Source organism: Onthophagus taurus, chromosome 7 (assembly GCF_036711975.1).
Source record: "Onthophagus taurus isolate NC chromosome 7, IU_Otau_3.0, whole genome shotgun sequence".
NCBI lineage: Eukaryota > Metazoa > Arthropoda > Insecta > Coleoptera > Scarabaeidae > Onthophagus > Onthophagus taurus.
Genome location: NC_091972.1, coordinates 22,783,080 through 22,806,655, shown reverse-complemented (window position 1 = coordinate 22,806,655; position 23,576 = coordinate 22,783,080). Strand labels below are relative to the sequence as shown.

The following is a 23,576-nucleotide window of genomic DNA, read 5'->3' as shown; positions in this document are numbered from 1 at the left end:
CTGGTTTCATTACGTAACGCATTTTTAGCCTAATCAGAACAGACTTAATTTATTGAAACGAGCAACAATACAAAAGAAAAAGTGCTATATGCAGAAAATATTCATAGCATCTAAGATGTGCATGAAGTATAGAAATACCATATTTAAATGTGTCTTCATAACAGACTCTGTTCTTTAGTTTCTCTAGACAACTGTGTGTATACAACATAGTAATATCTTATGCTAACTAGCGCTATCTACCGCTGTCGTTTGTAAAATGGATAAGATGAGAGATGTTAATCTATTTGTAGAATCTTTGAAGATGGCCAAGGGCCGAAACTAATTAGATTTAAATTCTATATAAAATAAAAGACATAAACTTTTAATTTTATACTAACATCTAGAATAACGCGGTCCAATTGTAAAGTGTAATCCAAGATTTCGTATTGCCCATAGATCTGTATCTTCCTCAGCGTTACAAAGAAATATTGTATGAGCATAACAATAATGAGTTTGTTGGGTTGACCATAATGAAGCTGGGTTGTGTTATCTCCGAAATCATCGTTTTATTATTGTTATGTATTTTATATATTAAGTACATGTATTAATAAAGTATAGATGGCGTTACAATAGCGAATTACGTGGCGTAACGGTCGCAGAAGAACAATTGTAATCATGTTAGAATGTGATGGACTTGGAGTTATAATAAACGAACTCCAAATAGTTAAAACTGTTTTATTAAAGTTAGTAAAGAACATAAAAGTGGCGACGAGGATGGGACGTTTGAAGAAAATAGACATTGAGGTAAAAGAAAAAGAACCAAGCAAAATAAAGAAAAGAGAAGTCAGGTTAAAATTGGAAAAAATGACTGAAACCGGAAAAGTAGGAGAATACGATATTTCATAAGAAGCCTTTGCTACGTACGTAAAAAGATTAAAGTTACATTTCAAGGATAATAGAACAGAAGAAGAAAAACAAAAGAATATTTTCTTATTGATAATGGATACAAATATCTATGAAATAGTAACTAATACAGTAATTCCAAAACAACCTGAGGACCTGTCCTTTGAGCAAGTTGAAGTGCCATTGACAAAGTATTTCCAACCACCAAAATTAACAATAGTACAAATATTAAAAATTTTGGAAAAAAGAAAAAACGGAAAGTTAATTAGTGAATGAATATGAAGGGTTCAGGGGAAAACGTGATAAGTCCAATATTTCATTAATTGATCTAAATGATTGAATCAATGATTGTAGTAAAAATTACGACCTACAAGATGATCAATGAGTTTTAGATGAAAACATGTTTAGTCTTGAGATATTCACAAAATAAGTATAGATGTACAGGGGAAAAACATGGTAAGTCCATCTAAAACAGTATAAAAAACCGTTAAGTCCAAAAAAAAACATAATTCTTTGTGGTTAATAGTATCCCAAGATATGTTAGCAGACTTTTTTTAGTCCATTTAAACGAATAAAAAATATACAATGACAACAATATTTAGGTTGGTATTACTTGTCATTTATTAAATTTTTAGTTGACAGTGACAGCCGGTAAACGTAATTCAAAACGCTTTAAATACTTTAATAAAATTGTAATAATTGCAGAAAAAATATAATGTGTATCGCGGCATTAAGCCCTAAATAACTATTATTGTTGCAACAAAACGTGTTCTTTTTCGCCTTGACGACGTAATCAACACATTGTTAGTAACAATATAGTAGTTCTGTGGTTTTTGTGTTGTATAATATCTCAAAATGTCTGAAAGTCCATCTGTAGGTTTAAGTGAAGATGATAGCGGTGGATGTAAAGAGTTGAAGACAAAGAAAAGAAAAATATTTGGAAGAATTACTGAGGTCGGTAAGAAATTGCGGTTACAAACCCATGAAACAAGAAGAGCCTGCACATGCAAGAAAAAATGTTTTGAACAACTATTATCTAAAAAAAGTAAAGAAAAAATTATTAATCATTTCAATAAATTAAAGTCAAATGACGAACAAAATTTGCATTTGGCAGGATTAATATCTATATTGCTAATTCGGTGATAAAGGAACAGAAAACCGGAAGCAGAAGTGTTATTTCGGGAAGCTAGTTACTGTTATAAAGTCCGCGTAGTCATGGATGAAAATGTGGAAGAAAAAGTTGTCTGTAAGGTAGCATTTATGGCTCTGCATGGTATAGGGAGATCAAAAGTCGATTATATACTAGCATCGTTAAAAAATTACGGAACAGCACCAAAGGATAAGACAGGGAAACACAAAAATCGTCATATTATCGCTCATATTAAATCTCTGAAAGGAAGATCTAGTCACTACAGTTTGCACGATTCCACTAAGACATATCTGCCTGAAGAATAAAACATCACAAAGTTGTTTTTGATGTTTAAAGAAATTCATGGCGAACTGAAGATTTCTTATAAAACATATAGAACAATCTTCAATAATGACTTCAACATAGCGTTTGGTTACCCACGTACCGATACGTGTAGCAACTGTGATGAGTTTGCAGCAAGAAAGAAGAGTTTACTATCACAAATAAGCAATGAAACGGATAGGGAAAAACATTTAACACTTAAAACTGAAGTCGATCGCATAGCAATAGAAAATAAACTTCATCTTTTAAACGCAGATACCTTTTATAGAAAAAAGCGAAATTCTAGGAAGTCGTGTAAGAAATCTGAAACTAGAGAAACAATCTGCTTAGATTTTGGTAAAAATTTGCCAGTCCCCAATATACCGACCAATGATGTTTATTATAAACGACAACTTTCTGTATTTGCTTTCAATATCCATATATTGTCAACTGGTGAAAGCGTGTTTTACGTCTACCCAGAAACTGTTGGTAAAAAAGGTAGCGATGATGTTTGCTCCTTACTTCACCACTTTATATATAACATTATAGACACTAAACTGAAAGAGCTTGAGATATTTTGTAACTCTTGTGGTGGCCAAAACAAAAATGTGACAATGTTTCGTTTTTTACATCACGTAGTACACGAAGAACGCAAATTGACATAATTGAAAATGACATTTCCCATACGAGGACACTCATACCTAGAGTGTGATAAGAACATGGCTCTTGTGAATCAAAAGATTAGGGTGGAACATCCCGATGAATGGCTGGAAGTATTTAAAAATGCACGGAGGAAGCCATTTCCCTTTCATGTAATTCCAGTTCAGCAAAATTTCTTTCGAAGCTGGACCGTTTACTTGGACACTCTTTATAAAAAAAAATTACCGTTTAAATCAAAAATTATAGATATTAACCAGGAAGATTCTGATGTTATACGGTACAAAACTGCCTATAATGGTCCTTGGTTCAGTGAATCACTGAAAACTTCTAAAAGGAAACGTTCTAAACCATCTCATAATTACGTCCAAACGAATTCTCATTACCACAGCATTTATACGATCGTATATTTAAATTAACTATAACTTAGAAATTTCTATTCTATATTATTAAAAAATATTATTGTTTCTCAGGTCTCCTTCCAATCTCGGCCGAAAAATATCAAAATTTACAGTTCCTCAAAAGGTTTTTGTGGCGATAAAGCTGCCGAATATTTTTATTCTTTACCACATAAATAAGAACATTTATTTGTTACAGATTTCGTTAATAAAATTGATTTTGATACTTTAAATAATGTAGTTATATTTTTTTTGTTTTATAAGCACCTGTGTTTATTATTGTATTGATCTATCCTCAAATATTAAATTTTTTTCCATTAACTCTTCTTTGGTAAAGAGCAAAAAGATGATAAGTGTGGGACTTACCGTTTTCTTGCATTGCAATTCTAGTTGTTACCCTAGTCTGACTTTATTTACGCGTAGAACGCAAACATTTAAGAATGATCGTGTTCACAGAATCAATAAAAAATAAATTCGAATATTAATTACCGTTATTAATTACGAAGAATTACTTCCCATCGGCCTAGAAAAAGTCTGGTAACTTTAAAATAGTTCTCTTATGAAATTACGCATTTGTGACTTATCACGTTTTTCCCCTGGACCCTTCATATGCAATAGAACTAAAAAAAATGGCTATTGATTGTCAGTTTGAGAGATTAAGAGATATTCATATCGGGTTTAAAGAATGAAAAAATTCAAAGAGAAATAAATGAAGCATTATGAAGTTTGTCAGAAATCTGCAAATGCTAAAACAGAACCAATGATTAATTGGGCCTTGCGCTAACAGAATATTTGAACCAGTACATATAGATTTAACAGTTAGAGATAATAAGAATTTTTGAGTATTGATAGATTCATATTCACAATGGATTGAAATCTGTTATTTATCAATAACTACTACAGAAGCTGTATTGAATCAACTAAGAACTATAATTGCAAGTCATGTGTATTGGATCACAATTTGTGTCTAAAGAGTTTGAAATGTTTTGTATCTAAAATGGAATTAAACATATACTCACACCACCACATCACCCCGATGGAGCAGCAGAAAGGACGGTTCAAATCGTAAAGAAACAATGGTTGAAATTCCAATTGGAACATAACCACAACAGTGTACAATTTCAATTGGCAAAAATATTATTCAATTACCGAAATACACCACAAACTTCAACTAATAAAACTCCAGCTGAATTACACAGACCGACAAATTTTTAAACCAGAGACCAGACTATACCTTCCAAATAATTTTCGATACCCTGAATCCGAATCTGACGTCGGAATTGCTTCATCACCTAAGATTTTCAAGATATCTTTCTTACCTAAAATATGCGAAAAACACGATTTTTCAGCACATTCAAGGCTGAATTTACATCAAAAGATAATTTTTCTCCACAGAAGTCATTATGCCATTTAAAACTATTTCTGAGCCCCCTTAAAATCTTATGTTATTCATTTAAATATTTTTCTTGATCTCTGAGAAATTGTCTCCTAAAACTAAGAAATTCATCATATTTGAAATAACATCTGTTTATTTTCCAGTTTAATTTACAAGTTTTAAAATGTTTTATTAACACTTCAAAGCAATACAAAATATTAACAAATAACAACAAACGTATGGTCTAAAACGAAATTAATGATAAAGAACCTGAAGTGGCCTGCCCTTACCCTATCAATGTCGTTTACAGAGATTGTTAAAAAAAGGTTTCTTAATGTAGTTGGAAAACGCATTAAAACGCAGTGAATTCAAAACATTGTAAATACTTACATACAAAAAAGTACAAATGACTGATCCGATCATACGATTCCATAATGGTATTCGATAAAATTCCATATATGGTATTTTTTTCTCATTTTACAGACGTATACAAAAGTGTATGTGAGTCCGGTCAAGCGATTTCGCTGAAATTCAATATATCGTAATTTTTTGTCATTTATTAGATGTATACGAAAGTATATGTTAGGCTATACATATCAAAAATGTAAGTTTATATGAAACGTTTGAAAATGTCTTCAGGTAAAGTGCCATTTCCAGTTGGTGGATTTGGTCTAAAAGGTGTTTACGAGCTTTCGATTTTGGTTCAATAGCTATATACCAAATGTCATTACGATAACTGATTGCGTTTTTAAGTTATCATGTTTACACACATACATACATACGTACGTACATAAATACGCACAGACAGTTTCTGGAAATAGTCAATATGGACTCAGGGGACCTCAAAACGTGTATATCCATCAAAATGTAGAGGTCGAATTTCAATACTTTGTCTCATATATACCTATACATATTTCGCATATAGTGCGAGAAAGTAAGAATTAATTTACAATATTTTTGTTTGATATACTTTATAACAATAAAACTTCATAACTTTCACTTATTCTCGAATATTTTTAAATTAATTTGTTTTTTATTGTATTTAATTTTGTATTTTTAAAACTTCTTTCCTATTTATAGCAATTGAGATGTTATTTTAGTTTCTTATGATAACGAACGCGCATCAATTCAAACGATCGTTTAACACTCTTACGCTTATATTGAGCAGCGTTATCGTTTCTTTTCAAAGACCAGCAGTAGCCAGCCATCATTCTTTCATCCCATCTACCTTGATAGTGTCGCTCTTTTTCTTTGAAATTCTGATGGAATCGTTCACACATCTCTTCGCTGAAGGGTCTTATATTTTCCGGAAAGTAATCCAAATGGGAAAATAGGAAATGTAGCTTCAAACTCATTAAACAGCCTAATTTTTTAAAGTTTAATAACATTGTCGATACAATGTTTTTATATTGTTGATCCCGATGGTTGCCCAAGAAATTTTGTACAACTTCTTTGTAACTTAACCAAACATTTTTTTCGTTATCTGTCATTGTTCTTATAAAATCGTCATCTTTCATTAAGTTTCTTATATCAGGCCCCACGAAGATACCTTAACTTTAGCATGACTTAAATTTGGAAATGCAGACTTAAGATATTTAAAACAGTTTCCATCAGTATTTAAGGCTTTTACGAATTGTTTCATCAAGCCTAATTTGATGTGGAGTGGAGGTAACAAAATACGCTTTGTGTCAACAAGACTCTTGTAAACAACATTGTTGGAACCAACTTTCCAATCAAATCTTTCAGGCCAATTTTTTTTGAATCCAATGTTGTTCTCGGGCGCGACTGTCCCAAATGCAGAGAAAGCAAGGATTTTTTGTATTTCCTGATTGTAAACCAACCAAAATATTGATCATTTTAAAGTCACCACATATAAACCAGTTATGGATGTTGTAGTTGATTTTTTCGAGTACAAATTGAAGGTCTTCGTATGATTCTTTTCGCCTGGTGGAATGACCAATAGGGATTGCTGCGTATTTATTGCCGTTATGGAGCAATACTGCTTTAAGGCTTTCTTTAGAGGAATTTATAAAGAGCCGCCAGTCATCGAACTTATACACACCTACTTGGTATGTATTGATAAGTCCTTCTATATCATTACAATAAACTAAGGAATTTTCACTAAAAAAATATTTCAGAAATTCCTCATCTCTTTTTCTGTACGCTGTAATTTTTGTTCCGGGTAACAACATGTTCCTCTCTTTAAGTCTGGAAGCCAATATTTCAGCTGAATCTTCAGAAAGACTAAGATCGCGAATAAGATCATCTATTGAATCTTGATCAAAAAGTTTAGGGTCTTTGGCACTAACAGAATCCTCATAATCACTGTCCTTTTCACGTTCAACAGAACTCATTTCTTCCAAACGACATTCATTTTTATTAGGTGGTACTTTGTCTAATCTCGCTATTTTTCCTTTCTTGGCTGGTGTTACGCTTTGTACGTTAGAATATAATATGTTTCCTTTATTTTTTCTATTATAACCTGTTATATCACAGGCACAGAAGTAACAGTCTTCATTGTGATTCTTAGGCTCATACCACATGGTTGGTGTAATGACAACTTCCTTTTTCATATCGTTCCAATTAATCAGAGTTAATCTACAAGTATTACAAATAGATGTAGGTACCCACGGTTTACCTACATTTCTCATAAGTATGTTATAACATTCTAAAATTTTTTTTTTGATCCATTCATTAATGGTTCTGCGGTAAAATCCAATATGGTTGTGATTTTCATCTTATAAAACGCTATAGAGCTTAAATAAAAAATAATATGTAAATTGTCTCTTTTAGAATGAATAAATCTCGTAAACAATCGTTTTATTTTTGTAAATACTGCTATAGTTTTCCCATTAAAACTATAACTTTGCTAGCAAACCAAATAAATTCATAAAAATTAACTGGATTTTGAATGTCCTGTTTCTCAATTGAATACCACCTGGTTAAAAGATAAATGTATGGTTAAATATTTCAACTTTAAAGTTTCATTTTTAGATATTTAATCATATTTTCGCATATTTATTTTACTTGTGCGTTAGCATCGCTAACTTGATGTAACTCAACATCAGTTTATCGAGGACAGAACAAACCGACGTACTTATTAATTTCAACAGATGATATCTCGAAGAAGAAAAAAGATATTTAAATAATTGAAAAAGAGTTTTAAAGGGAAAGGGTAATAATTTCACAATTTCTAAAAAAAATTTTTTTTTTTAATTCCGTCATGGTGAACTATAACCACAAATACGACCAGAAACCGTATTTTTAACATATTTTGGCTAAGATATTTTGAAAACCTTACGTGATGAAGCATTTTTGAGGTGAAATTTGGATTTAGAACGTGAAAAACCTTCGGGATAGTATAGTGTACTTGTTGGTTTAGAAAACATTTAAATTTTTGTCGGCCTGTGTTATTCTTAAATAGAAAATCTAGTACATGGTTTTCTAAAAGACAATCTAAGTAATAGAACAAAGCAGGTTTAGTAGGTTTACTCCAGGAGAGAGGGTTTATGTGAAAACTAAGAGAGTGGAAAGAGAGAAATGATTGAAGGAAATATCGTGGAGAAGATAAATGATTACACATATAAAGTGGAAAGCGAAGGAAGAATTAAGTTAGTACACATCGATGATCTAAAACGTTGGCGTCGTGTGTTTTAAATGATCAATATCACAATAGGTTTAATAACAACTTGGCACTAATTGAGAGCAACATTAGTGAAGATAAAAGTAATTTGAGTAAATCAACACACGATAATGTCAATACCAAAGACGAGATTGTTGAAACAAATTTAGAGATAAATACAGAGACAAATAAAAACGAAAATATTTCAGTTATAGAGACTCAGCTTGTCGAAAGTCAAACTGATGGGTTGAGACGTTCTAAAAGAGTATTGAAAATGCCAATTAGGTTAAATTTTATTAATTAGAAAATTAAATTCGTTGGAAAAAATTCATACCATATCCTATTATAACTATGACCTTCTATATCCACGAGATTGTATATGACTGACAAAATTGGTCAGAAGAATTAGTTCCTCAGGATGATTCCTTTTAGATTTAATTTATAAGCGAATTTGAGTAATACGAATTCAAAACCAAACAGCAAATACCTTTATTATTTTTATTTTTTAACGAATAGCGTTAACTTCGTACAGTTTCTACAGTTTCAAATTTAAAAAGTGATGATTCGAATAATGGAAAAGTTTTATGATAGTCTATATAAACTTTTAATAAAATCTTATTCATTTATTCAATTTTCTCTTAATCCCTTGCGTTTAATCCATTAAAATGATTAAATTAAAGCCTTATTTTTCCAATTCTATCTTTAAACCTTCGAATTTCTTGCTCAGCTTTTTTTCCTTCTCTTTCAATATTTTCTTTTAACCTCGTCGTTTGTTCTTTAATTTTATTTAAATCAACAGAAATTATAGGATTCGTTTCTAATTGGTCTTGTTTGGATTTAATATCGGCGACATCTCTCGACAGTTCCTCATTTTTTTGCAACACTTTATCAGTTTGAGATAAAATCAAGCACGTATTTTCAGCTATAACATTTTCTATTCGATTAATAATCGTTATTTGACTAGATTCGATGGTTTCTTTGACTTCAACGTGTTTCGTTGCATTGTCACCGAGTATTTCTTCGCGAATTCGATGTCTTTCTTCGCTTGCAGCTTCCAATAACTTCACTTGTTCTTCGTAATTAAACTTTGCGAATTCTTTGATGTCTTCCAACGGATCTTTTTTGGATATATATGAAAATATGGTTTTTAAAAGTTCTTGTGTGTTTAATTCCGTTAAAATGTAATTATAAAAATATTTAGGACTTTCAATTTCGTAGTTATCTAAAGAAGTTTCAAAATGAAAACATGTTCTATGGCCTAGAACTGGAATCGACGTTTTAGTTTTATAATAAGTGAAGACATCATCATGTTTCATTCTAATTCCGCAGTTTGTAATAAAATCCGATGTTGTTAATTTTGAGTTCTCATCTACATAGATGGTTCTGCCCAATTTAAGAAGTTTTGTTTTGTGACGTTTGGAGTCCCCGTATAAGATACCTTTTTGAATCAATTCAGATGTTAACTCAGCGCCAGATTCTTCGTTTAAGAGATATGTAAATAATCGGTTGGAGCAATCTTGTCCTAATTTTTGCATTGCCCGAGTTATACCACCATTTTTACACTTAACTTTTGTGAATTGATATTCAAAGTGTATAAAAAATTCCAAAGCGCCCGCAATGAGCTTATTTCTAAATAAATCCTTATTTTCGTTACTTGCGTACGCTATTGTACTCACAGAGAACGCTTTATCTTTATCAATTAGGTTGTTTATGTACTTTTCTCCTTCGGTTATTCCACTTCCAATTCCTTTTCCCACTGTTGGTATAGCCGATGATAAGCTTGCTAAGAACGATATTGGTTTACTGTTTGATTTCTTTTTTAAATCGGGATTTTCTTCTAGAATGTGCCTCCAATACCTGATTTGTTCCTCAAAATATCTTGTAAAATAATAACAAAATTCATTTAATGATTTGTTTAAATCCATTTCTGTAAAATATTATTATAAATTAATTACTGTGACCATGTGGAGTTTTATATATAGCGAACTGACCTTGAGCTGTATTCGTTTGGGAATTCCTTTATGAACGTCACTAAGCTTGAATAAATTCTCTATGCTCGATTAATCTTAAGAAATTAATCACAATTTTTAACTTTTTACACAATCTTAAATACTTATAACTAAATCAGACTTTTTAGATCGAAATTAGTTGAGAATTATATTTAAATATCGAATCTGACGAACCTCTCACCGCTATATTTTAACTCGTAATGTAACGGAGCAACCGTTGTAAAGACCGCTGTCCCACCACGTTGGGTATCTCATCATACATGATGTCATCAATTTTCCCAACATTATCTTTTGTATAGCACGGGGGATTTCAAAGAGATAGGATTAATTTGACGAGTAAATCGTTTGTCAAATTCGGCATTTAATATTCCCATAATTTAAGCTTTTATAATTAGGAGAATATTTTCGCTAGTAATGCGAATGTGCAAAAAATTCAACAAAATCGATCTGATCGATATTAAAAAATTTATGCTTTAAAAAGTAAAAGTAATTTTTCAAAACGGATCATTTTATTAAAAAGATCATGACCTAATTAATATTGCTACATTAATTAATTAACATAGCCTACAGTTGCTGGCCTGCATAAGGTCCTGACAAAGCCACATTTCCCTGCTTCATAAGTCTGTTCTAATGCAGAGACGCAGATCACGAAGTAATGGATACCACTCGTCCATTTGGCAATGTTCGTAGCTTAGCTGCTGCTGCTTAATCACCTGGATGGGATGGAATTCTGCCTATCTTTCTGCAAAAAGGCATAGAAGACCTACTCCCAGCAATAATATTCCTATATATAGCTAACTACAGCTTTAGCTATATAAATACCTAGATGATGGAAGAAAGTAAAGGTAGTCTTTATATCCAAAGGTGCAAAGCGTTCAAACGCCGATCCCAAGGCATACAGTCCAATCAGCCTAATCTCATTTCTGCTCACATTGATGAAAATGGTACTTGATCAATACCTGTTTTTTTTTTGCGCAGAGGAGAAGAAAATGTATCTGTGCATCCCGGCGTAGTGTTCGCGCCTAAAGATGTCCGTAAGGTTTATTTCGGTCCGGAGTCTGGGACAATCAATACCTTAGGAATGGAGTGCTTGTTGATAATCCACTCCATCCAAGCCAACATGTTTATTAGAAGGTAAAATCAACAATTACTGCAATTACATCCATGCATTGATGAGCAATTTAGAAGAGACAATTGCAGCTAACGAGATTGTCCTATGTGCTTTCATAGACATATTTCGATAACACCTCCTATGAATCCATAAAGAAAGCTCTAAAAAGTATCCATCCGTCGACGAGTAATTGGTGTATAGCCCTGCTGAAAAGTCGACAGATCACAACCAGATTGGGAGGTGAGTCATTTTAGTGCTTTCACCTCTCCTATGGTGCCTAGTTGACAACCTGTTGAAATTCTAGCAGAGAATGGATTAACGATTCAGGGATATGCAGATGACCTGATAATCACAATCCAAGGTGAATATGATACAATCATAACCCATGCAAAAACAAAGTATTTCTACTTTGTCCCACTCACTCGGAGAAGAAACCTATGGTGGGTAAATCTGATTTCTCTAAATCTTTATGTAAAAAAGGTTTATTAAGGGTATGATGGCGCATCATGGTTGGTCTCAAGTTTGTAAAATGATTTCGTAAACTGATCAGGAGTGGAGACCTATCAAAGAAAAACCTTAATAAATTACCTGGGAGTCTCAAGGGTTGACCATAAAGTAATTCAGCAGACGACAACCTAAATCTTCTTTTATGGTTGAACGTAAACCAAGAAGGATAATAGGTAATTCACGTTTCCAATGAGTTATATTTCCTCTAGCAATTAACGCAGTTTTTAAAATTCTATGAAATCTTTCGACAATACCATTGCTTTGAGGATGATATGTTGAAGTGTGAATTTGAAACGAATCAAAAAATTTATTAAATTCTTTAAATAATTGAGATTCAAATTGCGGGCCTTCATCGTGTGCTGTTGTGTGTAGAATTTCAAAATGTGAGAAGTAGTGAACGTAAAGTGTTTTAGCAATAGTTGATGCAGAAATTGATGAAAGAAGAAAAGATTCTGTCCATCTAGTAAATAATAATAATAATATATAGTTTATTGCTCCATTGAAAACAAGTACAAAAGAAAAAAAAAGAAACTTAATAGTAACAAGAACTTAAAGATAACAAAATTGAAATTATAATAGAGCAACCGTATGGTGCGCATTCAGCAGAAAAAAGCTGATCTTCCATGCGCCCATAATCGACCCAGTAATGATCGCACAAGGATACAGCACAAAAATCATATTTAATTACGGAAACAAAGCCAAACTTTCATTTTCATAGCTAAATCAAGAATTTGTTAATTGAGCGCGAAACAGTTTTTTTAAACATGGCTAACCGAATTGAGCCCACCAAAATGGCTGATGGATGAAAACCTGCGCCGAAAATGTACATGTTGTATAACTTAAAAATTTGGTAAGTGTAGCTATTTTTGAAACGTTCTGTCTTATGAAACGGAGGTGATAATGCTCCCTTGAATCTAATACTAAGTGTATGTATCAGATTTTATCATTTAGGTAAGGAGGCACACCCGTAACAATTATTTTATAAAAGAGAACAATAGTATGCATTGTTCTTCGATTATGCATGTTAAGCCAATTAAGCTCCACCAATTTATGACTCACATGATCTCTCAGTCTCAAACCAAAAATCAAGCATGAACATGAATTCTGTATTCGTTGCACTCTCACTCGCAGCTGAGAAGTCAAGAACGGAGAGTACTGTGCATCGGCATAATTAAAATGGGACAGGACCAATGATTTTCAACTTTCGGGAAAGATTATGTCTCATGTTATATAATTTTTTCATGTGAATAAAAGTTTTTTTTAGACATAAATTTATATGGTCGCAAAAGCTCAAAGCCTCGTCTAGCACACCTCCCAAATTTTTTCTTTACCTCTAAACGATCGCCATTTAGTGTTATCTTAATCCTATCCTTTACTCTATTTCTAAGCCTTCGCGGACCAAATACAATAAGCTCGGTTTTGCTACTGTTAATTTGTCGTCCATGTCGCTGGGAATAATCCAATATCGATGACAAATCATTCTCAAGCCGACCACATAACTCATCCAACTCCGTTTCCTTACCCGATATATAAATCTGGGTGTCATCAGCATAATAGTGATATTTGGAGTATTTTAAGCAGTTTGATATGCTTCTAACATAAATAGAAAACAACAGTGGTGACAATATAGACCCCTGTGGACACCCAGAAGTAGATACCAGAAAATCTGACCTACTGCCACCTAGACTTACGGCTTGTTCTCGCCCAGCAACATATTCACTAAGCAAATTCAATGCCTTAGGTCCAACCCCATTGTAATATAATATAGCAAAAAGCAGCTGATGATCGATCATATCAAAGGCTTTACTGTAGTCTATAAGACATAGGATAGTTATATTATTGTCATCTGCAGCCCTCAAAATATTATCTACGACACACAAAAGTGCTGTGGTGCAGCTAAACCCCGATCTAAAACCCGACTGTACTTGAGACAAAATATCTTCACACGAAACAAACTGATTCATTTGTTGCACAACAGTTTTTCACACACCTTAGCAAAAACAGGGAGAATGCTGATCGGCCGTAAGTCCGAAATTACGGTGTTGGATTTTTTTGGTACAGGTATTACCAACGACCTTTTCCAATCGATAGGAAATTTCCCATCAACAATACATGTATTTATAATATTTACTAGCTTCGGCAAAATATGAGGACACAGCCTTTATATTCAGCCCGTCCCAGCCGGTAGCGGTCGACTTAATCGAGTTAATCGTCATCATCACCTGGTCCTCAGACACCAATTGAAACTCAAAAACATTCAAGAGACGTCGACAGCTCATATAGTATCTGTAGGTGTTAGGATGTACATGATGCACAGGAAGTGAAGCTTGTAAGAAATATTTATTGATATCATCGGGATTTTGTATGTTCACCGGTAGTTCATTTTTTGTCCTTTGGATTACACCTAAATTATTCAAAGCTTTCCATGGATTTTTTATATTTTGGTTAAGGTGATGCTGGAAATATGCTTTTTTTCCCTACGAATTGACTGATTTACATAATTGCGGAGATCTTTGTAGTATTCATAATGCCCTTTAGTTTTTGTGTTTAAGAAACGTTTGTGCGCTTTATCAGGTAAATCTTGCATTATTTTAATAATGTTAGTAATCCACGTATTTTGTTTATTTGTAAGCTTTTTCGTGACCATCGGAGCATGACACTGCATTACTTGTAAAATACTATTTGTCAAAAATGACACCTTCTCATTGACGTTAGGTATGTCAGAAAACTCAAAAAAAGGAATCGCGTAAAGATCACTGCAAAATGATTGATAATCAAACTCTTTGTAGCTTCTGAACGTGCTTAATTGTAGACATTTAATGGTCACATCAATGTTTAGTGTACAGACTATTACTTCATGATCCGATAGCCCATCCGAAGATACAACACCTGCATCGATTACTGATTCAGGGTCAGATACCATCATAATGTCAAGCAATGTTAATGATGACGATGTAACTCTTGTGGGGGTGGAAATTACTTGAGAAAGACTAAAAGCCTCCATAAAATCCACTAAACTACGCGATGCACGAGTTTCTAATTGCAGACAATTGATATTTAAATCACCCAATATAACCATTTTGGAGACCACTGGCAAAATTTCGCTGACTGTGCTCTCCAAAATATTCAAATATTCTATTACGCCTACTCTAGGTGCCCGGTAGACTACCCCTATTGCATAAACTTGTTTATTAATCTTTACTTGTTTATTAATCTTTCAATTATTGTTAAAATATAAGAACAACCACCAGAAGAAAGAAGGAGAGCTACAATATCAATGTGGATATGTTCAAAACGGCCTTTAGGAATATCAATCTTCATAATTGGGGATTTTGTATGTGTATGTGTTTGGATTTTTGAAATTTGACATTTAACACATGCTTTTGTCCAAAGAGATATATTGGAATTCATATGAGGCCAAAACTATCTTGTATTGATTAATATTTTAGAAGCTCTTATACCTGGATGAGAAATACTATGTAAGTCAGTGAAAATCGAATGAAGAAATTTCACACCAAATTGGAATATTAGAAAATGGAATTGTTTGTAATAATATTTTAATTGGGTGGTTGAAAGTTTTTTTGAGAAAAATGCAATTGGTTGTGAAATGTTGTTGATCGATTGTTCTAACGTTGCTTCAATGGCATAATTCATTGAAACATCGGTGGTAAGAATCAATTTGACAGACGCGTTAGAGCGAGCTAAAATTATTGTAGCGTTAGCTAATGAACATTTTGGCCAGGAAGAAATATTTTTTAGTTTACGATTTTGAAGTGATGTTGATAGAGAATGAAGAGGATCGAGTAGTTGAGAAAAATTTGGAACGAATCTATGATAAAAATTTATCATGTCGATAAATCTTGGTAATTATTTTAAAGTTTTTGGAATTGGGAAATAATTGATAACCGATATTCTTTCATTTGAGGAAGAATACCTTTTGAAGAGACAGTGTGACCTAAAAAGTTTAATTGTGAAACTCCAAACTCACATTTTGAAAGTTTAAGACTGTATAAACAAGAAAACTTGATAATATTTAAATACGAAAATGACGCCACAGTGAGCAATGAAAACGCACACAAGCTAGTCAAATAGGCAGCCAGAACGCGCTTTATGAGATAGAACCGAGTTATTTTTGCTCTAGAAAAAACATCCAGGACACAGTCATTCGAAGAGTATGTTAACTCCGTCACTCTCAGATGTACTAACCGGCCATATCCCCTAAAATACCATCTCTTCAACATTGGATAAGCTGAGGATCAAATTTGTTGACTTTGCAACGACAAGTCAGAGAGTGTGCTGTATGTACATATTCTGTGTGACTGCGTCGCCAGAGGTCGACTAAGACCATCCGCATTAGCTATTATAAGAGCCAGTATTTATCAAGATTTTTGAAGTAAAACAATACTGATCTGGTCGCAATTCAAGAAACACCCAGATGCCTGATTCAACCCAGACACTAACAAACAGCAAAAACTATGGTAGATTTCTTGGAGTGATAAATACCGGCAAGAAGTGCATCCCACAGAGTATCGGGGAAAATATGTCCCAGAATGGTGTAAAAACAACGATAACTTTTATCAATGTTTTCTTGAAAGGGGGACGAAGAGGTGGTGGATGAGCTGCTCGACAGCCTTAACGCTGAACAGAACTGGTTGAAAATGGTAGAGAACCTGAACTTTCAGACCTCAAACCCCAAAGCGTTGACTTTGGTAAAGAAATTGGGTAGCGCAGTACCTTCCGAAAGACAAAAAAGAAACATCTCCCCAAATATCGTTGTCTCCAAGATAACAGCAGCGTCTAGACACATTTACACTATTTAAAACTATTGAAAAACAAATGTTAAGACAAAAGATGAAATTTGATATAGAAGCACAAAAAAACCGTACGATTGTACGAGATATCTATAATGAGTTATTGAAAGTGATTATCATATTCAATACACTTGATAGTTAAGTCAACGTTCTTAATGGGACTGGTGAACAATGTGGTTTTGCTGTTACAGCTTTAGAATATAACAAAGTTATGTGTAAGGATAACGCGAATTCCGCCGAAATTTTCCTGCTTGGACTCTTTGGACTCTTAACTTAAAAATAGTAGGCCAAACAATAAAAGAACAGGCGGTAGTAAAAGAATTGTTAGGACTGCGATGTATTCGAATAGCATAATTAGCCCATACTTCTTTGAGAATGATGATGGCCATGCAATTACACTAACATTAGCTCGATATGTTCGAATGCAGAAAACCTTTTTCATTCCACAAGTGTTTATGAATGAGAACAATCATCTCTAACAAGATGGAGCAACTTGTCACACAGCTAGGGTTACTTTGAACTTTCTTAGACGTTTTTTTCCAAACCGCCTTATCAGTAGCTCTTAGCTAAGTTGGCTGCTTTTCCAAGTCTTAGGGCGACTATTACCTTTGTTTGATTGAATTCTCTGGGTTAGATTAGATTAGCTTTTCTTATGTTGAAGAATTGTATGGAGAGAAAGCATGATCTGTACGTTCCTCCGTGTTATCCCATGTAAATCAACAGCTCGCCTGCTAAATAATGATAGAATGACAGAACATTCCGAGTTGTCATGAGGTCCGATGTGAGCTTACCAAGAAAACTCAAAAACGTCCTGCCACAATGGTCGGTGCTTTCACCGCTGACAACCGACGTAAAGAATCTAGAAAGGTACTTTCGGATATGGCACCTCCAACCAAATGCCAACAAAGCTGAGATTACATGTTTCTATCTAAACGGTTCCATATACTTTATAGAATGCTCTCATTCAAAGAATATACATATAATGGAAGCAGCACTCATTATAATTTCAATTGTAATGATATATTGTTTTTATATTATCGGTGAACTTAAACAACCATTCAGGAGGTTATTGAAAGCATGAACGTTTCAGAAAGTAAACCTCTTTATTTAATCCGCATCATATCTGTTAATGGAAATAAAAAGTATGTTCGTATTGCTTTATTGCAAACCAAATTGCAAACAACGTCCAATACAAATTAAACGGGATTTAAATCCACACATTAATAAATTTAAAAATAAAAAAGAGTAAAAATAAACAATTGGAATTTTAATGATGTGTTTAATTGAATGCCTGAAATAATAGCAACAAATACAAAATTATATGGTGAAAAATATAAAATTTTATTAAAACATAGGAGTGGTTAAATAAATGGGTCTTTCGCGTGGGAAGGCGTTGGTGAGTGGATTTAAAAAGGGCGAAGTACTAACGTTTTCAAAGTTAAGTCTTCATAAAGGATTCAGAGAAAGGACCGATGTTCGAAATGTTGTTTGAAGAAATACCAACATCACATTTTTTAAGAAACGAAAAAAATTATTTCGGTTTAAACCAAACAAGAAAGATGGAATTTATATAAACGATACAAAGGTGATTACTTTTTATTATTTTTCATTAAAATAAGTTGATTATTAAACATTGGAGAATGTCAACAGTTCCGGTGATGGTACGAAAAGGAAACGTTGAAATTTCCGGAAATTATAACATCATGCTGATTGACTAGCTCTTTGATTAAAACTTTTTAGGGAAAGTACGGTTGATTTTTTATATAAGTACGTGAACGGAATTTTGAAGTATATATTTGGAAAATTTGAGTTTGATTGATAACAGCGGGTGTAAAATGACATGAACCTCAGATGCGCATATTTCGGGAATGACTGATATAAAACGTTTACTGCGTACTACTAGTATTATTTTTTGGAACCTGACATTACGTTGAATGTCGAATTTTTCGTCCAATTTTCTACCCTTTTAATCAAACCAACTTCGAAAAAGTATAGTTATTTAAACACAAATGTCGATAAAATTTCATCTAAATGTCCTCAATTGTGTAATCGACTGCAACGAACTATGCGGTTACCTTTCCAGATGTCAAATAAACAGTGAATACTGGTGGATATTTGTTCTTTTTAAATCGCTTAAATTTTTAAATACTAAGTAAATTTGCTTTATATTGCTTCCTATTTCATGATGATATCTCAATTAGTTTTTGAGATATAACTTTTTAAAATTTATATATCATATGAATAACAATCAAACATGCAAAGTTGGGTTTAAAAAATCATAACAACGATGTTTATGGTATAATTATTAACCCCTTATCGCATAGTGTGCCATATATGGGACGCTTTATGTTTGTGTGTCATTTTAATGTACAGATGTATTTCTTACTGTTAATACAATTCGTGTTATATTTAGGGTAGTCACTTTCAAGTGAATTTTTGTAAAAACGGAATGTTTAGTTCATTGTAAATAGTGAAAGAAAGTAATTCATCGCGTTGTAATAAATATATAGATGAAAGGTCAGTTATCTATTGAATGAATTGGTAGAAATTGAATTTGAGTGGAGATGAAAGACGATCTGTCTGATAATGATTCTCCTAAAAATTTCAACTCTAAGGTTCATGTGCTCACAAGTCTTGAAGAACCTCTATATTTTGAATAAGAACAATGGGACAGTGAAAACGATTTGCCCATAATAAATATACTGGTTCGTAGAAGTAATACCAGACGAGATAGAAAAAATATGCAATGGTATGAAGCCTTTTTGCATGTACCTCACCTTTTTGAATGCACCTCAAGATTTACCGGAAGAAATTATAAACATGGAATGACTTCTTCAAATACCTCCTAACAACGGAGATGGTTAATTATATTACAGAAGAAACAATTCAAGTTCAGTGTAAACCGGAGAAACCAGCAAATATGACAACAGAAGAAATTCGTGGTTTCTATTTATATGTATATTGTACAGTTGCTTTCTACAAGAAGCTATTGGAAATCTATTCCTGCAATGTGTGGCACTATGTCTTGGTACAGATTTGAAGAAATCAAAAAATTTTATCATTTCAACGACAACCAGATCTCGGAATGAGCAGCAATGTTGTCGTAAAAGTAGCGGTAAGGATACTTAGAAACCGGAATTACAAGATATATTTCGACAACTGGTTTACAAGTAAAGACCTACTCACATTTTAAAACAAGGTATTTTACCTCTTGGTACTGTTAGAAGAAATCTAGTACCGAACAATAATCTGCCTCCAGATAACGGCCTAAAGAAGAAGGGAAGGGGTACCATAATTGAAAAAGTTGCAAATGAAGATGGCGTAGATATATCACTTGTTGCTCGGTGTGATAATAAGGTAGTCACAACCGTATCAACCTATGTCGGAAGTCAAAATGTGTCTGAATTCAAAGATTTTGTCGGAAACAGAGAAATTATATAAATATAACACGCCCGAGTAGTGTAAGCATGTACAACTCCTTCATGGGAGGAGTTGATCTCTTGGATTCAATATTAGAATTTTTTTAGATATTTCATTTCTTAGATCGAGTGTGTGTAAATGCTTGGCTTTTCTGGAGATTTGCGGATTCAGAAATGTATTTGCCACTTTCTGAATTTAAACTAGGAATAGCTAAAGTGCTAATAAAATCAAATAGAATTCCAAAAAAGCGCGACAGACCAAGCAATCATTTACTAGAGCCTAAACTGGACCTAAAAAAGAAAAAAATACCCGTTCCCAGAATTTCTGTCCAAGACGTTCGCTAAGACAATCTAAATCACCTACCAAAATGGACTTCTGATGAACGTCAACGGTGTAAATATCCAGAATGTAGAGGAAAATTCTTTGTAATGTGCACAAAATGTAACCTTCACCTTTGTTTCAATAAAGATCGAAACTGTTGTTTTAATTTCCATGTAGAATAAATGGAGTTCTAAAATATTACATTTCTTGTAAAACAATTAAAACCAAATATTATAGTAAATATCTTCTTGTTAGTTTTTGCTTATAGTTATATATGCTTATATTAAGCATAAAGCTTTGAAGAGAAAACAACTGTATACATATTTTCAAGTTGGATTTAAAAAATCATAACAACAATGTTTATGAAAAATAAGAAATTATTTTCGGCGAAATTTATATCAAAATGTTCTTTATTTCATGATGATATCTCAATTAGTTTTTGAGATACAATTCTTTTAATAGGTGTAAATAGTAGTAGTAGGTGTAGAATAATCAAACATGCCAAGTTGGGTTTAAAAAATCATAACAATAATGTTTATGGAAAGTAAGAAGTTATTTATGGCACATTAAATCTTCATCAAATTTGCTTTCACATGTTCTTTATTTCATGGTGATATTTTATTATTATATATTTGGTGAGATACGATTTTTTGAAATTTATATTTTATATCTACAACAATCAAACATATAAAATTTAAAAAATCATAACACCGATGTTTGTGGAAAATAAGAAACTATTTGTGATGATTTTGATATTAAATCTTCATCGAATTTGCTTTAAAATATTTTTATTTTATGATGATATCTCAATCAGTTTTTGAGATACAACTCTAATACCCTTAAGTTTAGAATAACAAACATGCCGAGTTGGATTTAAAACAATCATAAGAATGATGTTTATGGAAAATAAGAAACTATTCATGGCACCTTTAATCTTTATCAAATTTGTTTTAAAATATTGTTTATTTCATGATGATATCACCATTCGTTCTTGAGATACGATTTTTTAAAATTTATATTTCATATCTATAATATATCATCATATAATCAAGCATGCAGAATTGGATTTAAGAAATCATAACAACAATGATTACATACCGATTATTACAATTATACTATAGTTATTACTTCAGGAGGTTTATAGTGTTATAGAAATTATTTGATTACTAATTTCCTAATATTAATCATATAGTAAAACTAATTAATTTCAAAACTGTTGATAGAAAAGAGAAAGAAATTCAAGTAATTAATAATTAATTAATTAACTTACCTGAAGATACGTAATAATTTTACAACATATTGTCCCAAATAACCACGTAAGTGTAATATCCCAAGTTAAGGTGGCTGGCAAGCAAAATAAAATCACCATAAAATCAGCAATGGCAAGATTCATCAAAAAATAATTGGTGACAGTTCGCATACTTCCATTTCTATAGAGAGCTACACAGACCAGAGCGTTTCCAATTAATCCCACAACGAAAACCACGATCGATAAACATATAACCATCCAAGACCACCACTTTGGATATATAAGGTACATTACATCCGGATATTCCCGGAGATGTTTCCATACATCATCCATGGCAGAATTGTACTGAATAAATTAATAAGTTCAGTTCTTAATTAAGAGTTGCATTGTCGAGTTGTACATTTGTACTGGGTTTCTGGTCGAAATCTTGCATATTTTCACGTCGATCGCTGGGTGACGTTTGTACGAACGTGTTTCTCTTCGCCCAAAATTATCGCTTCCCCACCGTTTCGTCCAATTTTAACGGACCTACGTGTTATTATGGGTCTACGCTCCAATATTTATTACCATGTTTGTCTTTCCGCCACCGAATTGATTTGATCTGCAAACAGTTCATTAGAAACAAAGGAAATTGAATTATAGGTGTTCGTTTTGAAGTATTAAACCTAAAAATTAAGATTGGTTCAATGAAAATTGAATAGAAAGTAATTGTTAAAAAAAACGAAGAAAAAACATAAAGCAGGTTTATATGCTTTTTATTAGGTAGATTGTTTGAGTGAGTTATTATCTATCACAAAATGATTTATTACTATATTTTTTTATCAGTGATGAATAATTAATTTTTCATTATTTTATAACAATTTTAGTTAAGTTGATATTTTCAGGTTTTGTTATTGACTGCAATTTCCGTCCACTATAAATTGCGGATGAATAAAACCCTTTATGACCAATTTTATGATGTTTAATTTCTACTTTTAAACCAACCATTTTAGATCTAATTAAAATTCCCAACAAATTCTTAACACCCCTCAAACAACGCATTAAAGATATTTCCAAACCAAAAACTATTTCAAACAATCCTTAAAGTGTTTATTATCTTAAAAGTGTCAACGATACTATTGCCAAGTCTTTTCAAATATAAGACAAACGTTAACATTTACGGTCGATTAAACTAAAACGTTTTTGAATACAAAAATAAATTTAATATTATGCATTAATACATTTTGGAAAAAAAGAAATAATACAAACTGGGTCGTGCACAAAAGGTACTCCAATAGAATTGTAAATGGAACAATAGACGAAATCTTAACGCATGAATAACACTAAAATAGCACTGCACATTTGAACGGTAGCAACGAAAATTTTTCGTTGTTGATTTTATTTTAGTTGTGTTGGATGACGAACAAATTTCTATTCGATTTCGTAAAACTGCAAACCACACCGAACCGAAACGTGTATAAGAAACGCTACATAACGAAGTATTGTTACGCGACTAAGTTTGAATTCGCAGGCGAGTTATACAGCGTTTTAATGTTTCATTAAAATTGAGCTCATTGAATAAGTTATAAAAAAACTGTCGAGTTCGCAATAACACGGTAAAGTAGCGTTGTAAATTTTATTTAAACACCATATATTTGTTTGTTCTTGTTCGACCTTTTTAAAACAATTTTTTATATTTTATTGTGTACCAAATATTATTTATTAAACTATTTAAACATACATTTTCTTTAGAATTTAATTTTTGTGTAATATTTTTACTATAAT

At 32.4% G+C, this 23,576-nt stretch overlaps 2 protein-coding genes across 5 annotated transcripts in view; both read right to left on the bottom strand.

Moving 5' to 3' along the window:
• LOC111425108 (orexin receptor type 2-like) overlaps nt 1–23,328 on the bottom strand; it is a 33,943-nt gene extending 10,615 nt beyond the window's left edge. The window contains exons 1-3 of one of the 4 annotated variants that reach the window (XM_071197309.1): nt 23,033–23,328; nt 22,213–22,413; nt 21,834–22,157 (exon numbers count right to left, since the gene is read on the bottom strand). In XM_071197309.1, coding sequence (XP_071053410.1) covers nt 21,834–22,157; nt 22,213–22,245 — 357 coding nt within the window. In that variant the 5' untranslated portion in view covers nt 22,246–22,413; nt 23,033–23,328. Of the gene's footprint in view, nt 1–377; nt 4,828–21,833; nt 22,158–22,212; nt 22,414–23,032 lie in introns of those variants that run through there. The other 3 variants (XM_023058884.2, XM_023058887.2, XM_023058888.2) reach the window with 3 other exon arrangements.
• LOC111425107 (uncharacterized) lies at nt 8,869–10,629 on the bottom strand. The gene is made up of 2 exons (XM_023058883.2): nt 10,376–10,629; nt 8,869–10,311 (listed from the first exon to the last, which is right to left on the bottom strand). The coding sequence occupies exon 2, from the start codon at nt 10,307–10,309 to the stop codon at nt 9,059–9,061; it is 1,251 nt and encodes a 416-aa protein (XP_022914651.2). The 5' UTR covers nt 10,310–10,311; nt 10,376–10,629; the 3' UTR covers nt 8,869–9,058.
• Nucleotides 23,329–23,576: the final 248 nt, after the last annotated feature.